General features: G+C 39.0%; 1 protein-coding gene and 1 long non-coding RNA gene across 3 annotated transcripts in view; both read right to left on the reverse strand.

The window, feature by feature from the left end:
- The window catches only part of LOC111195810 (uncharacterized), a 70,104-nt gene extending 58,166 nt beyond the window's left edge, over positions 1–11,938 (reverse strand). For both annotated transcript variants that reach the window (XR_007440869.1, XR_002651840.2), the window contains exons 1-2: positions 11,709–11,938; positions 7,974–8,042 (exon numbers count right to left, since the gene is read on the reverse strand). This is a non-coding gene — a long non-coding RNA (uncharacterized LOC111195810). The remainder of the gene's footprint in view (positions 1–7,973; positions 8,043–11,708) is intronic.
- On the reverse strand, positions 1,198–3,270 carry sox3 (SRY-box transcription factor 3). The gene has a single exon (XM_007254388.4). It carries the CDS (start codon positions 3,011–3,013, stop codon positions 2,042–2,044), a length of 972 nt encoding a protein of 323 aa, XP_007254450.2. The 5' UTR covers positions 3,014–3,270; the 3' UTR covers positions 1,198–2,041.
- Positions 11,939–14,213: the final 2,275 nt, after the last annotated feature.

A 14,213-nucleotide genomic window follows, 5' to 3' on the forward strand; every position in this document is an offset into this window, starting at 1 on the left:
AAGGCACTAGAGATGGCTTTTTGATCAATGCCAAAGAAAAAGTTCTGTAAACAAATATGTTTGTTTCATGTATGAACATTTAAGCAAATTCAGTGTACATGTTGCCAATTCAAAGTTTTTTTTAAACATAACTTTAATAACAATCCATCTTTAAGAAATCAATTATGCATCTGAATGTATTTTAATGTTTTATTTTTACCTTATAAGTCAGCAAAAACATTTTGTCAGTAGAGTGAAAAAATAGTGAAATTCAATTATAGCTTATTAGCTTTCGCTAAATTATAGCAAAGAACTAAATATTCTGAGGAACAAAGAGTAGTATAACTGTTTTTGTGTGGAAAAAGAAATTATCCTATGTAATAAACTATGGTAGTAAACAATTACCGCATTTATTGGTTGTCATTCAATTGTTGGGCATTTTGTTGTAAGGCCGCATTAAACCACATAAAGGCGCGTCCATCTAAACAGCAATAAGCACCGCTACATACTGTTTTCTTTTTCTGTGTTTTTCTTTTTTAAAGATCATTAAGATAACCTTTTAGAAAACCTGCTTTTTAACAATTCGTGGTTTTGAATTTCACATTGAATTTCTAAAGTGCATTTTGAGGTCCCCAAATCTACATCTCAACAAGTGAGAAAAAAAACAGCAGGTCTTTTAAAACAGTTTAAGTGTAGGAAATAGAACTGCCTGTTGACCACCAAAAAATTGGAAAATGTTTGTTTAAAATGCAGTTTACAGACTAAATTATCCGTAAAGACAGCTTATTCATTTATTACGAGGAACAAATACGATATTAGCACCATTCAGGCACTCCATTAGCATTTTTAAAGACTGAAAGTTATTTAAGAAGTAATGCGCCAAGATTTAGGTGTACAATAGAGTTATAGAAATGGCTGTAATCAGATGAGTAAAAGACTTTCGGCATCTTTACGCACTTTGTGCGAAGTTGAACTAGAGAAGTTAGAAGTTTAAACTTTATCACTGCTAACTCTGTCAGCGGTGTCAGCTCCACCAGTAGCGCACACTCAGCGCATTTCAATTCAGATTTAACACACTTCATTTAACACGTCGCTACAAATCACCACATTTGCGCATTAGTTAAAAACACCTTTCTCCGTTAAACTATACACATTAGGGAGCTATTAGTTCCCGATCTGGTCACTTTACATCAAAAAATAAAATTCTGGACATGAGTCTGATTTTGTACAAATTTATTCGGCATTTTGAGAATAGAGGATGGTTTTAAAATAAGTAGAAACGTCAGTTTAAATAAAACTCTCCGTCCCACAAAAAGGGTTAACCTGATACTGTCCGAACATCACAGAAAGAAAAGATTCACAACAGAACAACAAAACAGAAAAATGGGACATTGTATTAAAACGAGACGTCACAAGCTTAAAAAAGGAACAACGTACTATAAATAAAAAACAAACTTTGCGCTTGCGACCAGCACATTCTTTCATTTCAATAAAACCTAGCGCACAAACAAAGAGCGAAAAGACTACACAGATTTTGGACACAGCCAACAAAACTGACATTCTACAAACGAAGTGTAAACATTGAATGAGTGAACGTACTCTCCCTCCAGTGGGTTTTATTTCTATTCTTTCATTTTTTTTCTTTTTCTGAAATACAACAGCCTCTTCACGAAGCCACGTGCCTTTTTTCATAGACAGAAAATCTAATGGCATTTTAAAAGTCAGAAGTCCAATTCTTCTGTACAGAAGTTTTGATTGCGTTAGCTTTTTTCTTCTTCTTTTTGAGGGCAACATAAAAAATCAGTGTTCAGTCCATGATATGTCGTCATAAAATTCTTTAAAAGTTGACAACTCGTTGAGATTAAAAATAATTTCATTTCATTTTTTTTTAACAAAAACGGAACTTCGAACTTTTTTCTTATTTTTTGCAAATCATAAATGTTCAAGTGTCCGAAGTACTTAGTCCTTTTTAACCCCCCACCCCACATCCCACCCGATTCTGCCCCATTCCAACCCAAACACCCACCCCACCCCTTGCCGAGCCCTCATTTCAGAATGTCTTTCAGATGTGGGTCAGCGGTAGAGTCCCGTTTACGCCCGTGCCCGCGCTCTGATAGTGCGGGTGCACGCTGTGCAGACGACTGCCCTGCAGGCCCGCGTGCTCGGCGCTGTCCCCCCCGGGCGGCAGGTACATGCTTATCATGTCCCTCAGGTCGCCGAGGCACGCGCGTTGCGAGTGCGTGGCGACGGCGGGCGGCGGAGAACTGGGCTCTGTCTTGCACGCTGAGCCCACGCCACCCAGGCCCACGGCGCCCGCGCTCTGCTGGGCGTACGCGGGTGCCACACTGCTGTACGTGGGAGCCGCACTCATGTAGGTCTGTGCCGAGGACATCATGGGGTACTGCAGGCCAGTCACGTCGTAGCGGTGCATGGGTGCCTGTAACTGCGGTGCGCCCATACTGTGGTGCTGCGGGTACGCCAGCTGCTCCTGCATCAGTGAGTACGCACCGTTTGCCCAGCCGTTCACGTGCGCGTAGCTGTCCATGCGCTGTGCCGCAGCCGCGGCCGCTGCTGCCGCCGCACTTCCAACACCTCCTCCGCCACCTCCACCGCCCATCACGCCGCCAGCTCCTGGAGCCAGGAGCGCGCCGGGTAGTGCGTACTTGTCCTTCTTGAGCAGAGTCTTGGTCTTCCTCCTGGGCCGGTACTTGTAATCCGGGTGCTCCTTCATGTGCATGGCTCGCAGACGCTTGGCCTCGTCAATGAACGGCCGCTTCTCGGCGTCGGTCAGCAGCTTCCAGTCAGCGCCCAGGCGCTTGCTGATCTCCGAGTTGTGCATCTTGGGGTTCTCCTGCGCCATCTTCCGCCGCTGGCCCCGCGACCACACCATGAACGCGTTCATGGGCCGCTTCACCCGATCCTGGTCCGTTCCTCCGCCGCCGCCACTGGAGCCGTTCTTCCCACCCGGCCCCGAGCCCGTGTTGGTCTGCGGCGGCAGGGGGGTTTTAATCTCGGTTTCCATCATGTTATACATCAGGACAACTTTTTAACACGCCACTCGCATGCGGGAGAAATGTAGAAAAAAAATAAAAATAAAGAAATAGCTTAAGCTTTAGAAGAATCTAAAGCAAATACCAAAACAACGAAAACCGAGCAGAAGTTACGCAGTGAAGACCTGAAGCTGCATTAGTCTAAGTGAAAGTCCTCTCGGAGTCTCTTCCTTCCCTTCTGGCTCACTGCCGTGTCTCTCAAACTCTGCAAAACTCGTAGGCCGAGCTCAGCTGTTAATAGAGGCCCGGCCATGTGATTGGGACTGACAGCATGACAATAAGCCGCAGCGCGGACCAATCAGAGGGCTCCCTGCACCCCACTCAACACACACACATACACACACGCACACGCACGCACGCACACACACACACTCGCCACTGATGTGGTTGACTTGTTCAGGGGACTTACAAAGAACAGAGTTTTGGGATGTAGTCTCCACTGCAAATAAATGCCACCTATATTAAAGGTGTTGTTTTAACACCGTTTACTCACCAGCACACTTCTGCCACTGATTTAAAAGCAGTCTGTCAACAGGTTTAACGAAGACAAAACGAAGAAAGAAAAAAACAGATGAGTTTGTTTCATTGCCGAGACAAGAACAACAATACTTAAAAATACTAAGACTAAAAAAATAATTCCGAAATGACAGTTAAAGCGTGGGAGTCGTTTTTAAGAGTAGATTATAATTTAATTTAAATTTGGGTTTAATATGATTCAGTTTAATATGATATGATTTGATATCACCTTTAGTAAATCAAATCTAACCAAGACTAATCAGCCCGTGCCGATTTGACTAACTGTAAGAGTTTGCTTACATTCTAACTAGGCCCGTTTGTTTTAAAATATTTACAGTAATCTGGACAACATCATAGCCTAAGTGAGGGTCTAATGTATTTGGGTTCCTTGGGCTGCGTTTTTTAAACTGTGATTTATTTTAACCGGTAATAAAAAAAAAAAATATATATATATATATATATATATATATATATATATATATATATATATATATATATATATATATATATATATATATATATAATTTACTCGCAGAGACCAATGTACCTGGCAACAAATAAGATGCAATGTTACAGATTTTAATTGACTAAAAAAATATCTAAAATGTAAAATAAGCACTTTGATAATTACCTCATATTATCCAACATTAACATGATGTTTGTCTACTAAAACACTCTGTGTTGAAATAAACACACTCCGAGCATTAATTTGCGATTAATATTAAACAAAACCCAAGCCTGCATTACAACAACAAAAGCAGAGCCGGAATGAACGTTTTGTGTACGGAGATCAATAACTAGCAGCGTTAACGAGTTCTCCCTGCGGAATCCGAGTCTCCAACCACCCGTGAAACACGAACCTAAAGGGAATAATGATGCATTATCGCCCTCTAGTGATGTGATGAATAACAGCTCTTGTAACTTATTTCATGCGTTTGTCTTAACTTAACATCTTAATGACTAGTGGAATTGAGTAAAATAAGATCAGAGTGCAATAAGGTCCCCACTCTGCAGTACCCTAACGGAAAAACCCACGGATGATAGTGATGATGTGGTTACGTGCTTTGCAAAACGCAAAAAGACCTTAATTTCTTTGGGCGCAATTTTTAACTTGCAAATGATGACGAGCGCCCATCGACACTACTGTCAGAAATCACACCAACGCATGCACATATTCACGACGCACAGCACGTTTCACCCCATAGTGTGAACTACTGAACTCTTGAATATTCAGGTCGAGTTTAGCACCTACTGCACACTAATTAGCTTCTGCTACAAGAGACTGCCTCTTGCAGCTTTCAAAATAAATGTCATAAAATAATTTAATAAAAAATAAAAAACATATTTTCTTTCATTTTTCAAAACATTCAAACGGTCCATCGCAAACGGTAACTAAATTTAAACAGTAGCCAAAATATATTGTGATCAACAAACGATTTCACACACACTTGGTTTTAGTTTAGTGGGATTGGCTTAGGTTGAAAATGTTGCCGAACTATCCGTCTTAATCTGTTTACTTGGCATCGAGATTTTAAGGGCAAATACACTTAGACTGTCTGCAAACAAATGAAATTGATACTCTAATGTACACTGAAAAAAAAAACTGAACCCAAACAACTCTGAAGATTCCGCTGTGTAAATTGGATGTAATTTGGCTACACGTGCTTGTTCCCACTTCACAATACTCAGGCAGTTCAAATTTAAATGCAATAATAGAATATCACAAATCGTGTACGTTTAACAGCAGAAAGAAGGCCTCGCGTGGGCTTTTTAACTGAGCCCAAAGCCATCAGGGTGAGTATTAAGGACTGAATGGTCATCATTGTCAGTGGTGTCAAATCTTCCTCATGGACGTTCTCTCAATGGGAGGTAGATTCGGGTGTGAATTCGTCATTTGTATTATATTGTATGACAGCACTAATGTGAACGCAGGTTAGTCCCAGGCTGAGCCGCAGCCCGCTAAACTTCTCCGGAGCGACAAAATCCAAACTCATTTACCAAAGCCGCTGATTTATCCGAGGGGTTTCAGGAGCAGATCCACTTGTAATCTGCTTATGGAAATGGAGGAGCCAGCGGGAGAATGAAAACGCCGAGCTGCCCCGGGGCTTGGTAATGAGGACTTCTCTCCCCCAAATTTCCTAATTAACCAAAGCTATAAGGCTGAGGACCACCAGCAAAGACTGCAAGGGTTCGGCATCACTGAGCTGTGGGCTTCCGAAAGCCACTCACGGGTGTCGAGGCAAAGCAGGGAATTTTCAATTAGCGGCCTATTCAAGTGGAATCAAAATAGTTGTCTGAATTCTCATTTGCTGCACAAGAAAAATAGCCCATCTTTAGGTCATTGTGCGCAACCTGAATTATTGCTGCAGATAAGAACGCTGTTGCTTACAATTTACCCGAGGCACAATAGTGCGCCTGATAGAAGAAGCCCTGGACACATAATTATCTAAAATTGCTCTTATCAGATTTCCCATCTAGGCTTATGACAGCTGATATCAAAGATCAAACATTTGCACTTAGACAAAATACAGGTAAATGAACGGTGAATAATTTCCGGTTATGATCGAATTACTAAAATTACCAGTTTAACATAATTTTAAGACAATTAACCAAAATCTGATATTATTCCACATATTTATAAACCGGGATATTTACTCATTTCGATTTCATTGTAATTTAGATTCCATTTATGTAATTAATTAAATGGCAATGCACGTACCAAAAGGGGGAAATGAATACAACTATTAAATCAGTACTAGAAAGGCTGGGCAGTGCGGAGGTAAAAAAAATATTTTAGAAGGAAGGTAATCGTGAACATCGCAGTCTTTTACACTGTGAAACAATTATCAATGAAATTATTTTACAGTTATTCGTTTTTCGTTATATTTTTCCACACATAGACAAACGTCCAAATCAAGAAGCCCTTCTGTTCAACTTAAACTTAGATTTTATTTTAACATCAAATAGTTATATAGTCTATTGGGTCAATCAATGCTTTAATAAATATCATATATACATATTAACAATTATATACACATATTTTTTAATTCATATACAAAAGCAAGCATATCTATGCATTTTCTGTGGTCTAGAAATGGCAAGTCCATGTAAGCTGCATTCTAAACTAGTGAGAACACATTTATCATCAGTTTTCTGACCTACAGAACATAACATAAATTCCCGCATCATTTTACTTTTGGGTATGGAAATGACGCGCACTCCAGAACAGGGAAAAACATCGCTCTAAATGTCTATTTAACCTCGTAGACCCAATAATCAATAACATTTTTTTTTGTTTTAGCTCAGTGACTGCGGACTAGGCCTTTGAGCCCCGGTAATTAACCAAGAATGGTTTTTCAATTGCAGTCACAATGGAGGCAGTCTCATTAGGATTTGCATGATTTTTTTGGACTGGCCATGCAAATGAAGATGCGACCAAAGAACGGACTGCTCTTCCCATTGTGCCGGCCTGAATGGCTGCGGTGCCCTCTCGTTCAGACACAGGTATAATCAGATTCACGGGCTGGTTAAAGACGAGACAAAACTCCAGCCCGACCTTTACTTCTACAATAATGCTGGTATAACACAGTCCTGCATAATTATCATGGTCCAGAAAACAAAGAATATTTTGATAGAAAATTAAACTCTGGTACATTTGAGGTGCTTCATTTAACAAAGACATTTTTCACTACAAAAAAAAAAAACAAAATAAAAAAATAAATGATCGTATGAAATAATTATATTAGACGTCTGTTATTTATGTGAAACATATAACAAGTTAAAATGATAAATGCAGCTTGTTAATAAAAAATGCATATGTTTGATACTAATTACTACACACTGAAATATGTTCAGAAATATACATAGACCCTTTACAATTTCAATAGTCAAGGAGAAAGGCGTCACATGTCTATTTTTAGTCTTTAAAATGATTATAATTAGAAATAAACTATTTAGTGTTTCACACAATCATTTATTTTGGCCCTGTTTTTATCTGGATATATATTCATTTATTTAAATTGTCGTGCAATATTTCTGAATCTCCAGTTTACCTCAGCAGTAAGGGAATACACCATCATTTCTGTTAAGGTTATCAAATTACAACAGTGACAAGCTCTATCAGGGCATGCTACAAGGATTCAGAACACCACCACTCCCTCACCCCCATGAGTTTTGGTAAACTAAAGAGAATTAGTAAACTGGGCAAATATTTAGAATTGAAAGTATTAAAAAATTAAAACTTCTTCATTCTTTTGTAGAACAGTTTTTACTCAGTAAATTAGCTATTGATAAAATATGACACAGTATTAATTTAACATTATCAGTGTCCATTTAGGGCTGGCAAATGTACTAATATTGTTCTAACATTGCTTGTGATGAATCATTTAAGATCTACTAGGAATTCTACTGTTCCAAAGATCAGCTCACCTATTTTTATGTGGTTGGAGAACAGCTTTGCCTGTGGGTGCTGCCGTAAGGCTGGATGGTCATCATTTTCTGCAAATAAATGAAAAAAAAAAATATTAGCATTTCTAAAAAATTTTCTGTAACTCATGAATTCCATGTCATAATATATAAATATATATTATACATGCCGTTTGCTCCTATTCACCAATAGTTGCAAGAAACTTTGCCAACAGTTTGCACACTACAACATGATCTTGGCCACTTCAGTACAAGTGGCTGCAAGACTCAGCACACCACCCATCACACAACTTCCGACTGTAATTGTGCATGAAAAGTTCCTGACCCTGACAACTCTTTTTCTCAGCAGGCCATGCATATCCATGCTCATTATTTTACAGGGCTAACTGGGGTCATGCAGTGGCCATGGTGCAGCAGTCGCTGTAATCTCACCATCTCACCTAACCCACCAGGAGTAAGGGTAACGGAAGAGGAGGCATGTCTGAAGCTTTGGGGTGAACATGTTTAAGGCCAGCTTTATGACTATAATTCCCTTAGTGTCTCAGATACAGTGAAAACACAGATACAGATCCAAATGGTCAAAGTTTATAGAACTTTTTAGAAAACATAGAAAAGGCTGCAAACGAGAAAGAGAGCAAGCCCTACAAGACTTGAAGAAGCCTTTGAACAGTTCTTCACCCAGCCAGTGATAAATAGGACCCCTGATTTAATGCAGCATGATGCTAATGTGCCCAGGCACATTAAGACACGCAGCACATGGGCTGAATACACAATCTCTATTTGCTCCTCAGCGGCAACATTTTTCTATAATATCTTTAACTTTCAGGAGGAAAATTCCAGAGAAATACTAATACCAGCACATTTGGTATATGATGCGTTAAATGAAAATAGTTCTCATAACTACATTTATTCTTACCGACTGAAAGCTAATTTCAATGAACCACTGATTTAATTAGGCAGAAAATTACTATAAATATAGTTTTGATTGAGCCACTGAGTTGTCGGTACAACAGATTGTCTTTTGAATTAAGAGATGGCCACAGTAGGAATACACCGGTGAGATCATTAGGCCACATTCATGCAGAAAGATCTATACAGATAAGAAAACACCTTTACTAGTATTACACTACGCTCTTTACCACGATTAATGTTAATACTATTCACACTGTGCAAAAACCCAACAAGACTAATGTGAATTTTAGATACTATTTTTAGCTGTTTTAAAAAAAAAGAACACAGAAATAGTTAACTGTTGTCTTCCTCATTTTTGTCAGTCAAACTTGGGTCTACAAAAAATGGATCAGAACTGAAATGCCATTACTGTCTGCAAGGCTAATTACAGCTCTCATTATTTCTCATGTATCTTTTGAATCATTGCCATGTAGTACAGTTTCTCCAAAACAATGGAAACTTTCCCCTTTTTTGTTTAGCCGAGAGTGCTGAGTGGTCTGATTTTGCTTTGCACCAAGCTGGGGCAAGCAGTGGGCTTTTGTTTTAAACATAATTGAGATCCCTCTAATCTGGGACCCATTTTAAAAAATGAAACTGTGGCTTTGTCAAACCCTCATTAGTTAAAGATAATATTGTGGGAAATGTGCAATTAATTTTGCAAGGCATATCTTCAATTAATTAATTAAATACACCCAATTTTGTAATATGATTAACGCCACAAAGTTTCTATCAGTGAATTATTTTTAAAATTAATATCTAAAGATAGTACTTTGGGCATTAATTGCTGCAATACAGGCTTTGGCAGCAGCAGAGGCTGGCTGAACTAATTACGGAAGGTAATTTATTAAATCTGGGAGAAAGAAACAAACAAGTATAAATTGATATATTAATCATGAGCTCCATTACGTCTAATCTGGGAGTGATTTGGGGTGAAAAAGACAAATCTCTGTTGCCTGCCAAGCACTTGATAATGGAGATACTGGTCATAAATTTAGTCTGCATAAAGGTCTCATTAAAAGAGGCATAATTTAATTAAGAGTTAGCCATCGCCCTCCAAATGTATTAATTACCTTGGGCGTGATGAGATGAGTGTGGGGATTACTGATGAATTCATTATGGCCAGTGTTCTGGGAGCCCTGCAAACTGTGGCAAAAACCTGCTGCTGTTGACAAGATAATGGATTGTGTGGCTGGAGGCTGGTGGTCACCTTGCCAGAGGTAATGGAGAGGAGACTCAGAGGACTGGACCGGACCATAGTGGGTGGCCATTGAAGCTCTGTGGTGAGGAGGTGAAGAGTTGCCCACTAAAGCAATTTAAATCTTAAAACCTGGATATTAAAAAATCATCTGAGATTGATGGAATAGGTTGAAAGGTTTTGTCTATACTTTATTAAAACAGATTTTTTATGACAACAATTTTATTATTACAGAGTATTATCCAAAATAAAAGGACATTTTACTAACAATGACTGATATAATTATAGTAAAAATACAGTCAGCTAATTATTTAATGAAAGAACAGAAAAGTGCTTTAGGACATGCAAACAGGAGTGGTGCTAAAATTGTCTGTACAGAAATACTCACTGTCTCTAGAAATGAAATGAATGGCCTGTTTAGTGTATTTTAGCCGTATTGAACACACAATCCACTAAACTATCTATTAAACTGACCATTACACTGAGAAGACTATCCAAAAACGACTGAAATTGGTTGTCATTTACTTTGCTCGGATGTTCTGTCTGTGCTGTAGGCTAATTGAACATTCTTTCCACACTGTAGAGCCCCCCAAATACAGACACACACTCACACACTGCAGGGGTGAGAAGAGTTTAGAGGGCTTGACAGCTGAAAGCCTTAGAGACTGACATGTCAATGGCAGATACAAGCTGTTGCTGTTGCACTGGAGAGGACACGTCTTAGACAGCTACTGCCTCCTCTAAGTGACAGACTGACAAAGACATTCCCCTTCCTCTCACTGGCCTCATACACACACACACACATACTGTACACACACACACACATAATCGAGCACATTATGAGATGTTGTGAATGCAAGCCCACATTTTTTTGGCAGTGGGTGCAGTGTTTCAGGCTTTTTAACTTTATTTTATTTTCGTTTTTTAAAAAGTAACATTTTCTCCACACTATATTTTTGTGTCAATATAATTTGGCTGTCAAATAAACTTAATAAACTTGAATACTAAATGAACACTACAGCTTTATTTGCCTTAATTGTTGGCAATCAAAATAAAAAATCCATTGTATTTGAATCAAAAATATTATATAATGAGCAAGTGTTAAATATACACTGATGATGTAAAATTAATAAAGAGTCTGAGTATGAAAGTGATTTAGGAAGTTGATTTAACTCTGGCTAACTATGCAATCATTCATTTACTCATTCAAGTTCATAATCGCAAAATGAGCCTGTTGCGAAAAGCGACACTCAAAAAACATCCAAAAAGAACAGAACACGGATATATGATGCTATTATTGATACTAAATTTGCGCTGTTTGACCGCTAATCTCATAATGAATGCTAATTGCGCATATAAATAAAAATTGTATGAAAAGGTGTATTAAAAATTTCATGAACATAAAGGGAGCATGCATTTCTTTCTGTGTGGGATTTCTCTGGCTGGTCTCGAGCCTGCAGTGCCAGTGTGTCGGTGATGTAGAGCCAACGCGTTACACCCCCCGCCCACCTCCATCCATCCATCCCCTCATCCCATCGCTGCCTCAGCACTTCAACCTCCCAACAGCACTTTCCAGAAAGACACTTACTTACCTCCTCGCGCTCGGCGAGCTCGTCCCTCCTCATCCCTCTCTCCTTGCATCCCTTCGTTCCAGGGGGGCTCGCGGAGACCCCAGAGCAGAGCTGAGAAGCCCGTGAGAGACCCTCCGGCTGTGCGGCTCAGAACCCGAGAGAAAAAGAACGAGAGAGATAGATAGAGAGAGAGAGAAAGCGAGAGAGAGAGCGCGCAGGAAGACTGGCGGCGATCGTCGCCCATCCCGCGCCCTCCCTGCACTGCGAGCCATCGCATTCAGCCAAGATTGCTTCATACAAAAGTTGACAATGCCCCAATGAAAGCCATTGTTGATATTCAACATTTTTTAAATAGCTGAGCAGAATGGACAACATGGCGGCCTGCAAAACTTGGCGAGGGAAATGACCCGGAGCTGCTGTCTGAAAAGACTTGGACACATGATAAAAGAGGAAAAATAGAGAGAAAGAAAGAAAGAGAGCGAGAGAGATTATGAATGTATGAATGGACACAAAAAAGAACTTGTCTCTTGTCTCTATAGACAATGCTCTCTGATGCTGTTCTGTAACACTGAGACTCCGAGCCCACCACAGACCAGAAATCATATACACAAATACTGTATATTCATTGTCAAAAGATTGTGCACCAAAAGGCAGTTGTTGGAATAGAATAAAAGTTCATATGTGCTAATATAAAAATGATATACAATATTGTAAAGGTGACTGATCACAATATTAGAGCAAACGGATACTTGTACTGGGGAAAACATTTATGAGATACATGATGCTGCGCATTGAGGTATACAGGTTTGATATTGTAAAGAATAAGATGCCATTTGCTGCATTCTAATGTATTTTTACAGGTTGTTAAACACCTAATTTTATGTACAAAATTTAATTAATTAAATTATTATTTTAGAGTCAGACTCAGCTCCCTTGACAGGAGCTCTAGCTCTGTGCAGCTCACTGGGCTCTCCAGAAACACTGTCCTGTATTTAAACAATTAAGTTCATCTAAGCATTCACCTACACAGTTGCTGCTGGATCCCAAACAGAATTTTGATCGAGGTTGTCTGTCGAAAAAGTCTGGCAGATTGATGACCATTCAGTTTCTCTTAGTCCATTGATTTGCCTCTTTCAAAGTTTGATAGATGTGCAAAATGTCTTACAGTGCATTGTGTAGAGGCATGTCCAGCAGTCACAGTCTTTCACCAGGAGGTACACTACCCAAATGTAGCCTTTGAGAGGCTTTTTATAGTGCAGTGGGGAAGCACATATAGGCCCTCTTATAGCAAAATCCAGTGTCTAATCAGACTACCCCTATACTTTTTTACATACAGCTCTGGAAAAAATGAGACCACTTAAAAATTATGCGTTTCTTTGATTTTACTAAATTGAAAACCTCTGGAATATAATCAAACTGAGCTGTTTGATTTTTTGCATCAGGAGTAAAGGCATGAAGTTATCCAAAAGCAGTGTATAAGACTGGTGGAGGAGAACATGCTAAGATGCATGAAAACTGTGATTAATATTGAATATTATTGAACTCTTAAAAAACTTTATGCATATGAACTAGTGTTATTGGCATTATTTGAGGTCTGAAAGCTCTGCATCTTTTTTGTTATTTCATCCATTTCTCATTTTCTGTAAATAAATGCTCTAAATGACAATATTTTTATTTGGAATTTGGGAGAAATGTTGGCCGTAGTTTATAGAATAAAACAACAATGTTTATTTTACTCAAACAAATACCTATAAATAGCTAAATCAGAGAAACTGATTTAGAAATTGAAGTGATCTCTTATTTTTTTCCAGAGCTTTATCTGCCAGAAAAATGACTGCATGGCACGTTTTGCAGCAACTTGGGGTGTATTTTCTCTTTATTATTTGTCAGTGAGTGGACTGTATAAACAGCTGTGGGTGTCGTATTTCATAACACCATTTTATTAACATGCTTACATAAACCAGAAGTAATTGATCCATTTGAGCAAAAGGTAGGTCAGCTAATACTTCTTGGTAACAGTATCAGCTGAAAGCCTCTAGCACCGTCTCTTCCCCATTGACCATCATAATGGTGATCTTCATGAGGTTCATTCATTTCAGCCTTTAATTGTTGTTCAGATTGCCTTGATGGCTCCTGACAGCTACCAGTGTCCTGTTTCCGTCTTTGTCAAAGTGACAGCTTCAGATTAATACAGACATTTAGCGAGCCTTTAACCTCTCATCTGTCAGTATACAGCTTAAGAGGGCCTGAGAGAGCGAGAGGCTAAAGACTTCTTCCTAATGCGCTTCTAATGAGAAAACATGTATGAGAAAATCTTACCATGCATCCAGTCTACGTACTTACCATATCATCACAATCTGTAGAAAAACTGTATCTTCAGAATAGCTACTTCCATAGAACTTCCACTGAAAGTCAATGTAAAATGTTTTTGGGAAACATTTGGGAGCATTTCTATTTGTCCATTCATTGTATCATGTTAGGCAATGAGAAGGATTGCTCTTGAGTTCAAATAATTGAGATACATGT

The sequence above is a fragment of the Astyanax mexicanus genome, chromosome 10 (genome assembly GCF_023375975.1).
Source record: "Astyanax mexicanus isolate ESR-SI-001 chromosome 10, AstMex3_surface, whole genome shotgun sequence".
Classification (NCBI taxonomy): Eukaryota; Metazoa; Chordata; class Actinopteri; order Characiformes; family Acestrorhamphidae; genus Astyanax; species Astyanax mexicanus.